A 13,501-nucleotide genomic window follows, 5' to 3' on the forward strand; every position below is an offset into this window, starting at 1 on the left:
ATGGCTACTAGGCTTCAAGCGGTCCGTTCGAACGCACCTTCACCAAGCAGCTTCATTGACAAATCTGAATGTCTCGTAAAACGAGGTGGAAGCTGGAAGCCGGGGGATCTTTGAGGCGATTGGAGATAGTCTGCGCTGCTGCGGCAGCCTTCAGCTCCTCGTTTTCCCCAGGTTCCAGCCAACGCCACGGTGTAACAAGCGAGATGTGGCCCAGTCATGATCAAGCAGCCAGATACAGTCGGCCTCAGCTTCGCAACCTACTGCATACAGTATACAGTGATGCTGAACCTCCTGCCCAGGTGACTGCATCGCTCCTGGCGGTTGCGCTGTTTCAGGGCAAGGGCAACTGGTGTGGCTGCTCAATCACCCTCGTTCAAGCTGCTGTCTGCCTCCCTGCTTTGCTCTACCACGTATATATTGCGAGCCTCTCTCAGCTTCCTTTGGGCACAGCTTCCACGATTGTAATCTTGCACACATGATGGACGCACCAATCAGAAGTATTTCCGACCCACAAGTCCGCTCAGTGATAGAGAGGGGCCCTCCGTCTTATGAATTCCATCCATCTCCCACGGCGTGGGAAGATCAAGTCCTTTATTTCCTCCTGCCAGATCGCTTCTCCGACGACTCGGAGAAAGACTACAAGGATGTCCAGGGTAATCTTCACCCTAGCGGAACTACAGCCCTATACGGACCCGGTGATAGTGCAAACGCCATCAACACAGACGCCGATGCCGCCCGCTGGAGGGATGCTGGAGCAACATTTGTCGGTGGAACCTTGAAAGGCTTGGAAAGTAAGCTGGGGTATCTCAAACGCCTCGGAGTCACGGCTCTCTGGATTGGTCCAATATTCAAGAATGTAGCAAAAGTGCAGACCTATCATGGCTATGGCGTTCAAAACTTCCTGGATGTTGATCCACGGTTCGGCACGCGAGCAGACTTGAAATCACTGGTTGCTGCAGCTCACGAACAGGGCATTTATGTCTTGCTCGACATCATCCTCAATCATTGTGGTGACGTCTTTGAGTATAGTGCTAACAAACCGCACTTCACTGGAGATACCTTCGACGTGAAGGGCTTTTATGACGAGGAAAGAGTCTCAAGAATCCCACTGGGCAGAGTCGACGAGGAAAATTATCCCACTGCGTTCCCGGATGCCGCAATATGGCCCTCAGAGCTGCAAAATCCTGACTGCTTCACTCGGAAAGGTCGGATCAATGACGACGGGTGGGATCGCTTTCCTGAGTACCTTGATGGCGACTTCGATGACTTCAAGGACATCGCTCTGGGAGACCCAAGCCCAGACAACTTCACAGCAACTCCCGCCCTGCAAGCCCTGTGCCGCTGCTACCAGTACTGGATTGCTTACAGTGATATCGACGGCTACCGGATTGACACAGTGAAGCACATGGGTGACGGTCCGACAAGGTATCTCGCAAGTGTCATCCACGAGTATGCACAGAGCCTGGGCAAGGAGAAATTCCTTCTGATTGGTGAGATAACGGGCTCGAGAGCATTTGAGACTGTGGAAGCTACTGGGTTAGACGCCGCATTGGGCATTGGAAATGTACAAGAAAAGCTTTGGAGAGTCCCCAAGGGTGAGACAACCCCTAGCGAATATTTCGATTTATTCCGCAATGCTCTCTATCTCAGCAAGGGAAGCCACAGCTGGTTTCGCGACAAAGTTGTGACCATGATTGATGACCACGATCAAGTCTGGCGGAATGGTTATAAGGGTCGCTTCTGCTCTGAAGGCAACGGTGGCCCGCTCCTCAGCGCGGCCCTCGCCCTCAACCTCTTCACCCTGGGCATCCCCTGTGTTTATTATGGTACGGAGCAAGGCTTCGACGGCCAGGGCGGAAGCGACCAATACATTCGTGAAGCCATGTTTGGTGGAGAATTTGGTGCCTTTCGTAGCAGACATCGACATTTCTTCGATGAAGATGCTTCGGCCTGGAAGACCCTCGCTGGACTGGCAAAGGTGCGGAGAGATGAGATGGCCTTGCGCAGAGGGAGACAATATCTGCGCGAGATATCCGGCGATGGAACTCATTTTGGTTTGCCGGGATTCATCAGTCCTCCTCCAATGCGCTCGATCATTGCATGGTCAAGACTTTTTGCTAGTGAGGAGGTGGTGTGCGCCATCTCGACAGATCCAACCAGCACGTTGTCCGCCTGGGTGACGGTGGACAGTGAGATACATCCTCCCGGGAGTACTCTTACTTTACTATATCCCTCGCCGTCGCAGACGGTACCCGGAGAGGTTGAGGTCCAGGGCAGAAATGGAAGGTCAGTAGCACAAGTCACGGTCCAACCGGGCGGGGTGACCGTCTACAAGTAGTCGGAAAAACGGAATCGAGATTCTGAGGTGTGCGCAGTTGGTCAGATTGGGGGCCCACACGGGAAGAACCTGTGGTGGTATAATAGCCAGTATATGTAATGTCTCAAATACCCTTTTCTCCCATCTAGGTACAACTTGCTCACTCTTGCTGAAGGCTGACGTTCCTTCCCGGCCAATAACAGATTAGCCGGCCAGAGTGTACATATCTCTCTGGAACAGTGCGAACAACTTCTGCGTGGGTGGATCTGCCGGAGGGAAGAAGTGGTTGGCGTACACCCCACCGATACCTCTATGGCGGTCAATCCACTGTGACACCATCGGTTAGCTGACATACACACCAGAAGAACCTCGAAAACTGTCAAGATTCTAGACTTACCCAGAACGAGTTCGGAAGGCCGGCCCAGTGCATCGTGCCGGCATCTATCCTTCCTTCTACTCCGTCCACCGCCACCGCACCGCCCAATGCATAGTTCCACTTGACGCCGGTACCGAAGCTCGGGGCCAGGAACGCCGCGGCTTCAGGATTATCCATGACGGCTTGGATATACTTGGTATCCTTCAACTGGGGACGGAAGAGCTCGTCAACGGACTCGGATTTCAACAGCTTCCCATCATTTGCCAGCAGAGAGGCAATCAGCTTGATATAATCCTGCGCGCAGCTGTGTAGGCCTGCACCTCCATAGTCATCCTGGGGCTCTTGGACAGGATACATGCCGACATTTGGAGCTTCAGGAATGACCTTTCCTTCTGGCGTGCGAAACGGTCGTCCAGCCAGGCGATCCTTGACAGCAGGGTGCTCACTGGGACGGAAAGAGGTCAAGGTCATGCCCAGCGGCTCGAAGATATTCTTCTCCATGTACTCTCCGAGTCGGATGCCACCATTGACCTCCTCGACCATCTTGCCAGCCCAGTCGATCGAACATCCATACTCCCAGCCTTCGCCGGGCTCGAACAGCAATGGAAGCTTAAAGTCGTCCCTGATGGTCGTTTGTGGGTGGTCGAGCGGCTTCCCCAGTGCTTTTGCATATTTCTCCAACAATGGGTTCATCCTCACGTACCCTAATCCGCTGGAGTGCGTCAGAAGGTGTCGCAAGGTGAGCGACTTGGTGGCCTTTTTCAAGATTGGTTTGTCGTTCTCATCGAATCCTGTCAGGATCTCGGCCTCCTTCCATTCTGGCAGGATGTTGCTGATGGGGTTGTCCAGGGACAACAGTCCCTTTTCAACACACTGCATCACCGCGACAGCCGTGCTAATCTGGTATAAATGTGGTCAGATATATGATATCTTCTTCTGCGGCGGAGCAGCATCAATTGTGTGCTCATCATTTACCCCAACCCAACCGTAATGACGGCCGCTCCCAAGTGACGCTCGAATGCGTTGTCCGACAAAGCAGCTCGTGGATGTACTTACTTTGGTGCATGAGGCTAACCACATTGTAGTATCCAACTGCCATGGCTTACCAGTTGGTCCTACGTTCGTGTTGCCGAACGCCTTTGCATATTTGGTGGCTCCTGGACACCTTGTCAACTGTTACAAATCCCATCATAAACATGTCTCGCCGTAACTCAGCAAGGACACCTCCTCGACATACCATTTTTGTCGACCGCAATCACGGCTGCCCCAGGAACGACCTCTTCCGCAACAGCCTTCGTAATCGCTTCTTCGAACGCGGTCGCCATCCTCGCTACGATACGAGGAATTGCTTACCCAAGAACTTCAAGTGCCGCTTGATCTGGAGCAGTCGACAGACGAGTAAGCAGCCCCGTGTCCTCGTTTATGAGGACTTGCCACTCTTGCACTCCCATGCCGAAGTTCGGCATGTGCTGGGGTAAGTCGCTCGGTACCTGTGGTATCTCGGTACTGTCCTCCATCGTGGGGTAAATGGTAGGTGGGGCTGACGAACGCAAACCCCAAATTGCCGCTAGTGTGACAATACGAGGAGGACAGCAGTGAGAAGTATCCGCGAAATGATCTGGAGCCCTTATGACATGAGATCTGACATTGACGTTATTTGCGACTGTGTTGTTCCATGGTGTTTGAGATAGAGTGGTGTGTTCGATCGACGGCTGGCGGGGGATAATGCAAGCCCATCGAAGCCACAAACCATTGTCGGATTCTTACCGGGAAAAGAAACACGCACTCTTGCTTATACATCTCTGACGTGGTACCGCATAATGAGTTACCCGGCACGTAGGCGAGCCGTAGCTGGAGTTTTAAACCAACCGTCCCCCGAGCAGACCCCTTGGGGCCACAGCCTTGTCCGACACGTGACAAGGCCTTACAATCACGTGCAGGGCTTGGCGCTGATTTTTGCTTCAACCGTGAACACTGCAATTCAATTTCCTCATCTGCTACGGCCATATCACGTCGTTGTCTCTGGACGAGAGCGAAGATGGAATCATGCGCCACTTGCTGTGTTGGGAATTGAGAAGCCCCAGCTTATTGTCGACAAAAGTGATTCTGCGTCACGAGAGACAATGGACGAGCTCGAATATGCAGTCCATGGCGAGCTGGGCGCCGTGCCTGTAGCTGAGGTACAGATATAGCGCGTCACCATATCACGCCCAGCCCGCATCCAGCATATCAACGTAAGGTACGTGGGCTCTTGCTTGTTGTTCGATCATTTAGACCTTTATGATGAACCCATAACCCAAAGCATAGTTCAACTGAGGCATTCGTGTCATTGAACGAAAAATTACCATCATCAAATTCTGAACCTTCTTCACCACGATTCCCTATCTGTGTATTTTTGCTTTGCAAGGGCTTCGCTAATGCATTTAACAGCTAAGTCGCCATGGTGCTCGGTATCTCAAAGTTCAAGCATGGCTGGGTACGACCTTTGCAGATTCGCGTAAGAGGTTACAGCCGTTGAACTACGTCAGATTCGTTCGGATCGACTGTAGCCAAAGAGTGCGTGGATCTTGCCAACTAACATTGCAGCGCTTCGGCAATCATTAGACCGAATCTATACATATGTAAACATCCTTTGCGCTGCGCTAGAGGACACCGGTCATTGAATCAGGCTGAGGATGCGCTTCGATCTCGACCAACCTCTGGTGGCTGTTGAATAGCGGTGTTGGGCCAGGCTCAAGACGTTCCCTCCTTTATGTCAGACGCACGAAACTTTCAACCAATCCACCTGCATCTTATCTGCTTAGAAATGGCCGAGGACTATACCGTACACCACAAGGCCCGAAGGTACGGGTACTGGATCCATGAGAGAACCCAACCGTTGTTCTTCCCGGCTTCGAATGACGGGATCTGATTGCCATGACAGCTGGACTTGACACACCGGTTGGATTGTGTAACCAACCTCGGCTTCACAGGTTACACAGTAACACAAGTATCGTCCAGTCAAACATGCCTCATCTGCAAGTGGACGAGAGCATTGCAATTCCAACTGGGAAAACTTGGAAGTGAGGGGACAATGTCAGCCGCAGGAGCCAGGGTAGCTTTGCTCTTCCATCGCCAAAACCTAGCAGTCACCTGGCAAAGTACAGTTTTGGGGCGTAGAGAGAAGAACAAGCGAGTACTGCAGTTGGTGCTCTTACGAACCACGAGGCACATGTGAGCTGTGCGTGGCTGCATGAGAAGTTGGACAACAGCTCTCGCGTGCCATGTCAGTTTCTCTTGGATAAGGCAAACAGTCGACAAACAGTCGACTCAACTCGCGAAACTTGGACCCGAACAGGATCATGCTAGCAAGAAGGCGACCTTTGCCCGCATGAAAAACTGCCACGTCAGTACTCTATTTCTGCACCATGCATGCACCAGCATTTCTATCACCTCCATCACCAAGCTGCGACTGGTCGGGATTGTAGGCGAAGCAACCAGCGCGGGAGACTATGTCACCGTTACCACCAATGGAGATTCCCCTGCTGATCACGGGTTATCAATTGTCCTCCAGCTAAATCGAAGCATCGTGACTGCGACGCCGACAGACCGCATCAGGATGTGGTGGAGACATGTGATGATCATTCCCACTCGCTATCACCCCCGGTCGGAAGGCTCACGAGCTAGCAGAGCTAGATTGAGCTGGCGCCGCCCGTGGCGGGCCGTGTCGAACCAGACGGCCGACTGACGGGGCGCCCCATCTCTTATCCAACGGTTGGTACTGCATCAAGCCTCCTTTCTCTGCTGTGCGAAAACGGGGCAGTCTGCCGTACTGACCACTCGTCTCCCGGTTTGCTTGTGATGGAATTTGCATCTTTTTGTGCAACCAAGAAAAGAGACTATGCAGCCTGCTTCGCGTACAGTCCGCTACAGTTTTAGTGGTGACTGGACATGGCTGTAGTTTGCAGTCCGCAGAGGCGACCACTCTCAGGCGACCGCTGGCGAAGTCGTGCCGTTCAAGTTGTCCCAGTCTGGGGCCCCCCTCCACCGCTCTTTGTCCACCTCATCGTCCTCATGCCGCTCCTCTGCTGCAGTTTAAAAGGAAGACTTCAACCCTCCTCCCACCCTCTCCCTCCTTCATCTTTCACCATACTCTCCCGCTCTCGTCTGTAAGACACAGCAACTAGCCGGGCAGTTCCCTTTACCAACAACTTTCAAAGCACGCCTTCATCAACTGTTTCCCACTTGGACACACCTTAAGGACCCAATACTCTACCCAGGGATCAATTACCAAATCAAGCCGGACAAGTCCCAGGATCGCCGTGCTTCGCTTTGCATTTTTCTTTGTCGTTGTACCAGCTCCGTGGATTTTACCCAGGAACTTGAAACTCAATTGTCAACGACTTCTCAACACTTTATTCAACCACTCTGACTGGAAATAGCACATTTTCAGGTACTGCACTGTTTTTCTTTTTTGCCTCTTCACTGCCGTCGACGCCTGCTGCGAAAGTTGGCAACTGCCGCTTACGCATATGGCCGTCCAACCGGGGCTAGCTACCCTGATACACCGTCCCTCGCGCTGTGTCAACCTGTTGGTTTGATCGGTGCTCAGATGAGTTGACGGCTTCGTGCCGTCCTCGTCGGGGATTGAAATGAAATGAAGCTCGATGCCACAAGGAACTTTCCAATGGACATCCATGGACTATGCCAGAGAATCCGGACAAAATTACTTCCAGGGACTGATTACTCGTCATGGCCACCTACTCTTCCGTGGACCTTTCTTGCTTTATTCCCAGGATATGCACTGCCAGGACCGTGGAAATTCTGGACCAACCATGATGGCCGACCTTGCCATCACAGTTAACTGTCATGTCTTTCTTTCTGTTGATACCTTCCGGACTTTATCGGGCCTGTTAACTACCGGTGGCGCATGGAGCTTATATACATGTTACTCTCTGTGACAACACCGTTCGAAGGACTTACGCGACATGATGCCCCCTGCTGTCACGCTACTAACTGTTGCCATTGCTGCGTTTCAACCGCATGTTGCCTGATGATGTCCCGACTGGAAAAATCTGTTGCTCCCGTGGCCTTTGCTATCAGACTGGTCTTGTTTTTCTCTCTTGCCTACCCTCGGCAACATGGACTGGCCATCATCGACTATCTGACCTAGGCAGCCCTATCCGTGTTCTCAACAAGCTACAACAATGGACCTCCAGCTCCTCAATCAGCGCGCTTGCAAACAACTTACACCCTGTTAATCCTCTGTTACTGGAAAGACGCTTGATACAACCGCTTTCCAGGCACACTTTGGTCGTTCCTACCTGGTCAACATGTGGCTTTCTCTAGGGCATCGTCATCCTCCAGGCTTTCATATTGCAGATGCCGCGTGTCCAAGTACTAACGTTTATTATCTTGATAGAAATTGCTCTTCTGGAACTGGCTTGCAAACAATGCCTCCGAAACCAAGACATTCCCAGCCAAAAGTGGCCACTCAAACTCCAGGATTTCAGACCCGGGTATCCAGGACTATGCCGGTGACATATACAGAACCCATGGATTTCAGGCCTCATGGAATGAATGAAGGGCTTACTAGCTCTCACTTTGCTTATGCCTCATCTTCGTGGGCACCAGGCCGCCACTCCAGCTCCGGAACAGGTCCTCTGTCAACCGGGTCATACTCAGATAGTGACGATTATGTCGTCGTGACCTCTTCCGCCATGGCTTATCCCTCGTTGAGCATCTCCGAAAGTCCTTACAATATGCCGATGATGTCCAGCATGTCCGGATTTGACTCCGACCCGGCATATGAATTCCTGACAGATGATGTTGTGTCTGGAACCAGTGCCGCCGACTTGAAACTCGCCCAAACAAACTACCAAGGACAAGGCCAGACACAAGACCTCATGGAGCCCAGCTACATATCCATGGATTCCGTGGATTCTTCCAGTCTGTACATGCCAGGAGTGATGAACAACTTCTATTCCTCGGATCTTTCTTGGCAGAACCGGATCTTGACACCCCCGCCAGAGGATTATGTCCAGGAAATCTTGCCACAGCATTTCTTGACTGCCCAGGACTACCAGTCGGATCTTTGCCAGCATAACCGGACTCTTTCCGCCCACAACGAGACGATTGCCACACGGAAGTCATCATCGAGGTCAGATTTGTTGTCGCTCTGTATTCGTCACACCCCACAGCTAACCAGAATTAAGCAGCAGCAGCAGCAGTACCCGCCGGAGCCTTCCGCAACCCCGGCCATTGCGGTCCGCTTCGGAACGAAGTGACTCAACAACTGGAGACTACTGCACCAGGATGTCTGAAGCCGAACTTGAAGTCTCCAGGGACGAGCAAGTCGACAAACTCAAGGCCAGAAGCAATCCGCTCTATGATGCCAAGCCGGACAGGGATGGATGGTACCGATGCCCCTTGGTCAAGGAGGCCAAATGCGCCCACAAGCACAAGCCCACCAAACAGAGGTGCATCTACAAGTAGGTGGAAAATGTGTACCTGTTCGGATGACCCCCGCTCTAACCCTTTATGCTTTGTTGCTGCAGCAAATACCTGGACTCTCATCTGAAGCCCTACAAATGCCGATTTGCGGACCGACCGGAATGCGAAGATGCCAGGTTTTCATCCAACGCATGTCTTTTCCGCCATGAAAGAGAGGCCCACGGACTCCACAACCACGGACTGAATCCGTTCCTGTGCAAGTTCCCGGATTGCGACCGTGCTCGCGAGGGGAATGGATTTCCTCGCCGATGGAATCAGCGCGACCACATGAAGCGTGTTCATGAATATGTCGAGGAAGACTCGCCCATGGATCGTACGGCTGCAACAACCTCTCACGACCAGGCCAAGAGACGAAAAGTCCCAGTCCAGGATGCCACTGCTCCTACATCAACAGCCATGAAGAGGACCAGCTCATCAGCCCACGCGCGTGCCCAGGCCATGGCCGCTGCCACCGTTTCTCCAAGGTACTATGGTCGCACTGTCAGCCAGTCTCGGTATAATGCTCCAAGCATGTACCAGTGAACTGACTAGCAATGTCATGTCATGTCAAGCCACACACTGGATGGATCATCTAGCACAGAATGTGTCCCAGGAAATGGAATATATAATCCCAAGGACAGATTTATTCCAGCCCAGGTGGACGCAGTGGCAATCAATCCCAGGCTCTGCCCCCTCCTGTACGGCCATATGCTTGTGCGCCTGCGCCTGGACAATAATAATGCATGAACGACATCTACCCGATCCATATGTACACACGGCTGTTGAAGCTTGCAAGCCCGGAGTCCTCCTTTTGTTTTCCCTTTTCATCAACTGCAGCTGCCAGAGGTGCCAACTTCCCCTCAAGCATGCCATGGCGTTGCCATACTGCCCAAGAAAGAAATCAGACCGGAGAAGAGAGTGAGTGGGAACCAGTCCACTCTTCTGAACCAGAAGTCCAGTCCATGCCATCCAGGTGACCATGTCCCAGAAAAGAAGAGAATAGATGCAACAGACACAAACACAGACAAACCTAGCATGCCATTACCATACCGGAAGGAGCTCCTCAATCAGGCCACTGCAGCTGATACCAGTCACGCATACATACCTAGTACCTACGGCGCCACGCCGTATTCTGGAGCAGGAAACTCACGCATCACCCTCCGGGCAAGGGTGCATGTTTTTCTTTTTGATGTTCTCATCATCAACCTGGATGTCGGCCACCACTACATACCTGTTATCTACAGTATCTATCCAATCCGCAGGAAATGAAATGCAATGCATGCCGGAACCCGGGACCAGGGACCAGGGACTCTGCTTAAGTGTTGGCTAATGCTGTTGTGATGCGCTGCGTCGGTTGCTATTGCTATTTTATCCACTGGAAATGCATACATGCCGGGAACTGAACTCCACTTACTTACGTCGCTAATGTTATTATTGTTGCTGTGTCGTGTGGAGGACCCCCACACTTCTGACCAGTTTCCCAGTGTGTGGCTTATTTTACGACTTTGTGTACCCATGGAGGCTAGAACATAGACGTTGTTTTCTGATCGACTTTAATTGACAAAAATACGATACTACCAATTGCTCATCGATCACGTCGCAAGCAAGCAAACTATCGAGCTACGTTGTGCCGCGACCCTAGTGGCTGTCTCTTTGTCTGTCCGGTTTAAGCCGCACGCAGGCCATGAAGTTGCAATGGCTAGGTACAGAGTAATATGCAGTAGGAACAGGGATGGTCATGTTGTAATAATCAATAGATGGGTCTTATCTTACCCTATACCTTGCGGTAGAACCACCCCAGAGCAAACCTGGTTTGCTCGCCTTGATGACACCCAGCTTTCTATCCATGAGGAGTTGTATTGACCCAAGGACGATTGCACAGGCTTGATGTAATGTGTCTTGACTGAACCGTTCTCTATCCCCACGGCATGATATAATCTTGAACCACGGCTCTATCACAGTCCCAATTCCATGCTTCAGGTAGGTATGTACCTGAGGCTGTACCGTATCTTATCTATCTATCCATCCGTCTATCTCCACTGACTGTTCCAGGCTTCGAACCACGTCTTGGCAGCAGGTTGTCGAGCAATCCCCCATCTCTGCAACTCTCGCGTCTCGTCGGCAATAGGGCCAGATGGTTCTCTCCAGAGCTCGAAATCTATGATTGTACTGTAGACACAGAGTCAGCAGCAGGACAGAAATGGATTGCAAGAAAGAAATGAAGCATGAGGGTTCTTGTACTCCCACCCGGCCACCCCAAGACTGTGCCGCAAGATACAGTATTGGTGCAAGCCAAAACATCAGAAAGAACTGAAGACTGATACTAGTAACTTACCATCTTTTCGTCTCGTGTTCCCATAGCACATTGCGCAATGCGCAGTCGACGGGTTCGATGCCGAGGTCGTATATGGCTCTGCGGACACAAGAAATCAGCAAATCTGATATGATGTGGTCGACAGATTGATCCATGACAGAGTTGAGGCGAGACATAGGCGTTCGTTGATGTTTTGCTGTGTTGATATCGTGGACACTGGACAGCGGATGGGTTGGGAAATGGGGTAAGATGGCGGGACAATGAACGTAAAGTATAGCAAGTACAGAGAGGCTCCACCACTGGCTATGGAAGGGTGACGAGGAACGGATACGCAGAGCTTCTGTAGTCAGACGCATCTGGCGCGCGTGCGGGCTCCGTACAACCACCACATAAGGAGGGACAATTAATCTGCTGCTTTTTGCTGAATAACAGGATAAGTAGTGATACTACGCTCATACGTACCGTAAAGCGACCAAAAACTTCTGCTGAACTTCCTTTCTTTCCTCATCGGAGAACGCTTGACCCCAGAAATGTGAATCGTGCAGCGACTCGCCGGGCATTTTGGTCATGACGGTGTACGTTATGTATCCGCCGGGGAAAGGACCATTGGGACCTTGGGTCGTCTGCTTGTAGTCGGCCAGCGTGGGCGCGAACGGACACTTGGCATCGCGGAAGATTCGCAGAGCTTTGAGTTCCGCAGCGGTCGTTGTGCTTGGTCCAGCTTCGGCGGCATGGCCATGATCAGGGATTCTGTGGAAAGTGGGAAAAAGGAGGATATCAGGTTAGTTTTGGGGGTTCTGCAATGGTTCAAGCAGGTGCTGGACAAAAGACTCATTTGGTTTGGAGAACACAGATTGATTTGGCGAAGATGAGACGAGTGGTCTTATGCATGCATTGCCAAAAGCTCCCGTCTAGGAGTCTTATCAAGGCGCGGCAACTTTCCAGAATCATGTTCGGGTAGCGTCATTCGCGTTGAAGATCCGACATGGGGAACATATCAGAGAGAACATACTGGACTTTGATCTTGATGACGAATTCGTCCGCGTCTGTTTCATTCTCAGAAGAGGCGTTGGATTCGTGCGTCAAGGGCTTCCTTCTGCAAGTGAATACCATCCTCGCTTCGGCAGGTGTCCCATCCTGGCATTGCTTATAGGTTGCCAACGGCCGTTCTAGGACATAGGATGTCCCTGTCTCGGGAAAGGGTATAACCTTATCAATGAAGGGCGGGATGGCATGAGATGTGGATGTGTTGACAGACCCCACGTCGCCCATGATGGTGGTTGATGTAAGGCTGAACAAGAGTGGGAACGCCAAACCGAAGACCAGTTAGTATTGTCATCAAAACGCCATTGCAGCAAATTTGAAGAGAGATGATGCCGTTGAACTCAAGCTTCTTCACGATGAAATGCGAGTGTTGTTGACATGGAGAGCGATGGGTAGGTACCCAGCAATAGGCGAGTCTTTAGCCCGTTACAGTCCCCGGCTTCGGGCTTCAGATGTCATCGACCAGATCTCGGCTATGTTTGGCTGAAGTGGGTTGAGATCACTGTGGACACTCCCTCAGAGCGCTGAGTCAGACCCGTCGTTCGGGGAGTACGCGGTTCCATGTCAGATTGTACGCCGTGGAAGATTCGGGCCACCGGAGGGATAGCCTCGTCTCTAGCTAGGTATCTGTATTGGTTGTCTATAGTACATACCTCTCCGTGCAGATACGTGTGGAAACATCTCGAGCACTGGCATCCGGTAGTCGCTGGGCTGGCGTCCAGTAGTTCAACGTTGCTCGAAACTGAAAGCGAATCGAGGAAGAGCACCAGCTGCGAGTAAATCATGACGATAAAGCGGCGTGGCACGCCCTCTCAATGCAGTGGTGGAGGGGCAAGACATGCAGACCCACATCATATTCACTATGTGATAGTTTCATTGGATCATGCAGTAAGCACTATGAGATTTTAGTAATAGCACTTCACTAAGCCCTTCCAGCCCCTCCAGCCCCACTTTTATTCCTCAAATTTGAAGGATATGA

The 13,501-nt window shown here is 51.7% G+C and overlaps 4 protein-coding genes across 4 annotated transcripts; 2 read left to right on the forward strand and 2 right to left on the reverse strand.

Annotated features, from left to right (window-relative positions):
* Positions 1 to 478: 478 nt before the first annotated feature.
* HMPREF1120_08319 (alpha-amylase) lies at positions 479 to 2,338 on the forward strand (the record flags this gene model as incomplete). The annotated part of the gene is made up of 1 exon (XM_009162567.1): positions 479 to 2,338. The coding sequence occupies one exon, from the start codon at positions 479 to 481 to the stop codon at positions 2,336 to 2,338; it is 1,860 nt and encodes a 619-aa protein (XP_009160815.1).
* Positions 2,299 to 4,566, reverse strand: HMPREF1120_08320 (beta-lactamase). The gene is made up of 4 exons (XM_009162568.1): positions 3,931 to 4,566; positions 3,750 to 3,850; positions 2,715 to 3,593; positions 2,299 to 2,644 (listed from the first exon to the last, which is right to left on the reverse strand). The coding sequence occupies exons 1-4, from the start codon at positions 4,016 to 4,018 to the stop codon at positions 2,522 to 2,524; spliced, it is 1,191 nt and encodes a 396-aa protein (XP_009160816.1). The 5' UTR covers positions 4,019 to 4,566; the 3' UTR covers positions 2,299 to 2,521.
* Positions 4,567 to 4,687: 121 nt separating this feature from the next.
* On the forward strand, positions 4,688 to 11,018 carry HMPREF1120_08321 (uncharacterized protein). Its single transcript, XM_009162569.1, has 4 exons — positions 4,688 to 4,932; positions 5,124 to 8,832; positions 8,891 to 9,163; positions 9,230 to 11,018. The coding sequence occupies exons 2-4, from the start codon at positions 8,006 to 8,008 to the stop codon at positions 9,705 to 9,707; spliced, it is 1,578 nt and encodes a 525-aa protein (XP_009160817.1). The 5' UTR covers positions 4,688 to 4,932; positions 5,124 to 8,005; the 3' UTR covers positions 9,708 to 11,018.
* HMPREF1120_08322 (uncharacterized protein) lies at positions 10,816 to 13,252 on the reverse strand. Its single transcript, XM_009162570.1, has 4 exons — positions 12,491 to 13,252; positions 11,941 to 12,228; positions 11,500 to 11,577; positions 10,816 to 11,333 (listed from the first exon to the last, which is right to left on the reverse strand). The coding sequence occupies exons 1-4, from the start codon at positions 12,748 to 12,750 to the stop codon at positions 11,195 to 11,197; spliced, it is 765 nt and encodes a 254-aa protein (XP_009160818.1). The 5' UTR covers positions 12,751 to 13,252; the 3' UTR covers positions 10,816 to 11,194.
* Between the last annotated feature and the right edge of the window lie 249 nt (positions 13,253 to 13,501).

This window comes from Exophiala dermatitidis (genome assembly GCF_000230625.1).
Source record: "Exophiala dermatitidis NIH/UT8656 unplaced genomic scaffold supercont1.7, whole genome shotgun sequence".
Taxonomy (NCBI): domain Eukaryota; kingdom Fungi; phylum Ascomycota; class Eurotiomycetes; order Chaetothyriales; family Herpotrichiellaceae; genus Exophiala; species Exophiala dermatitidis.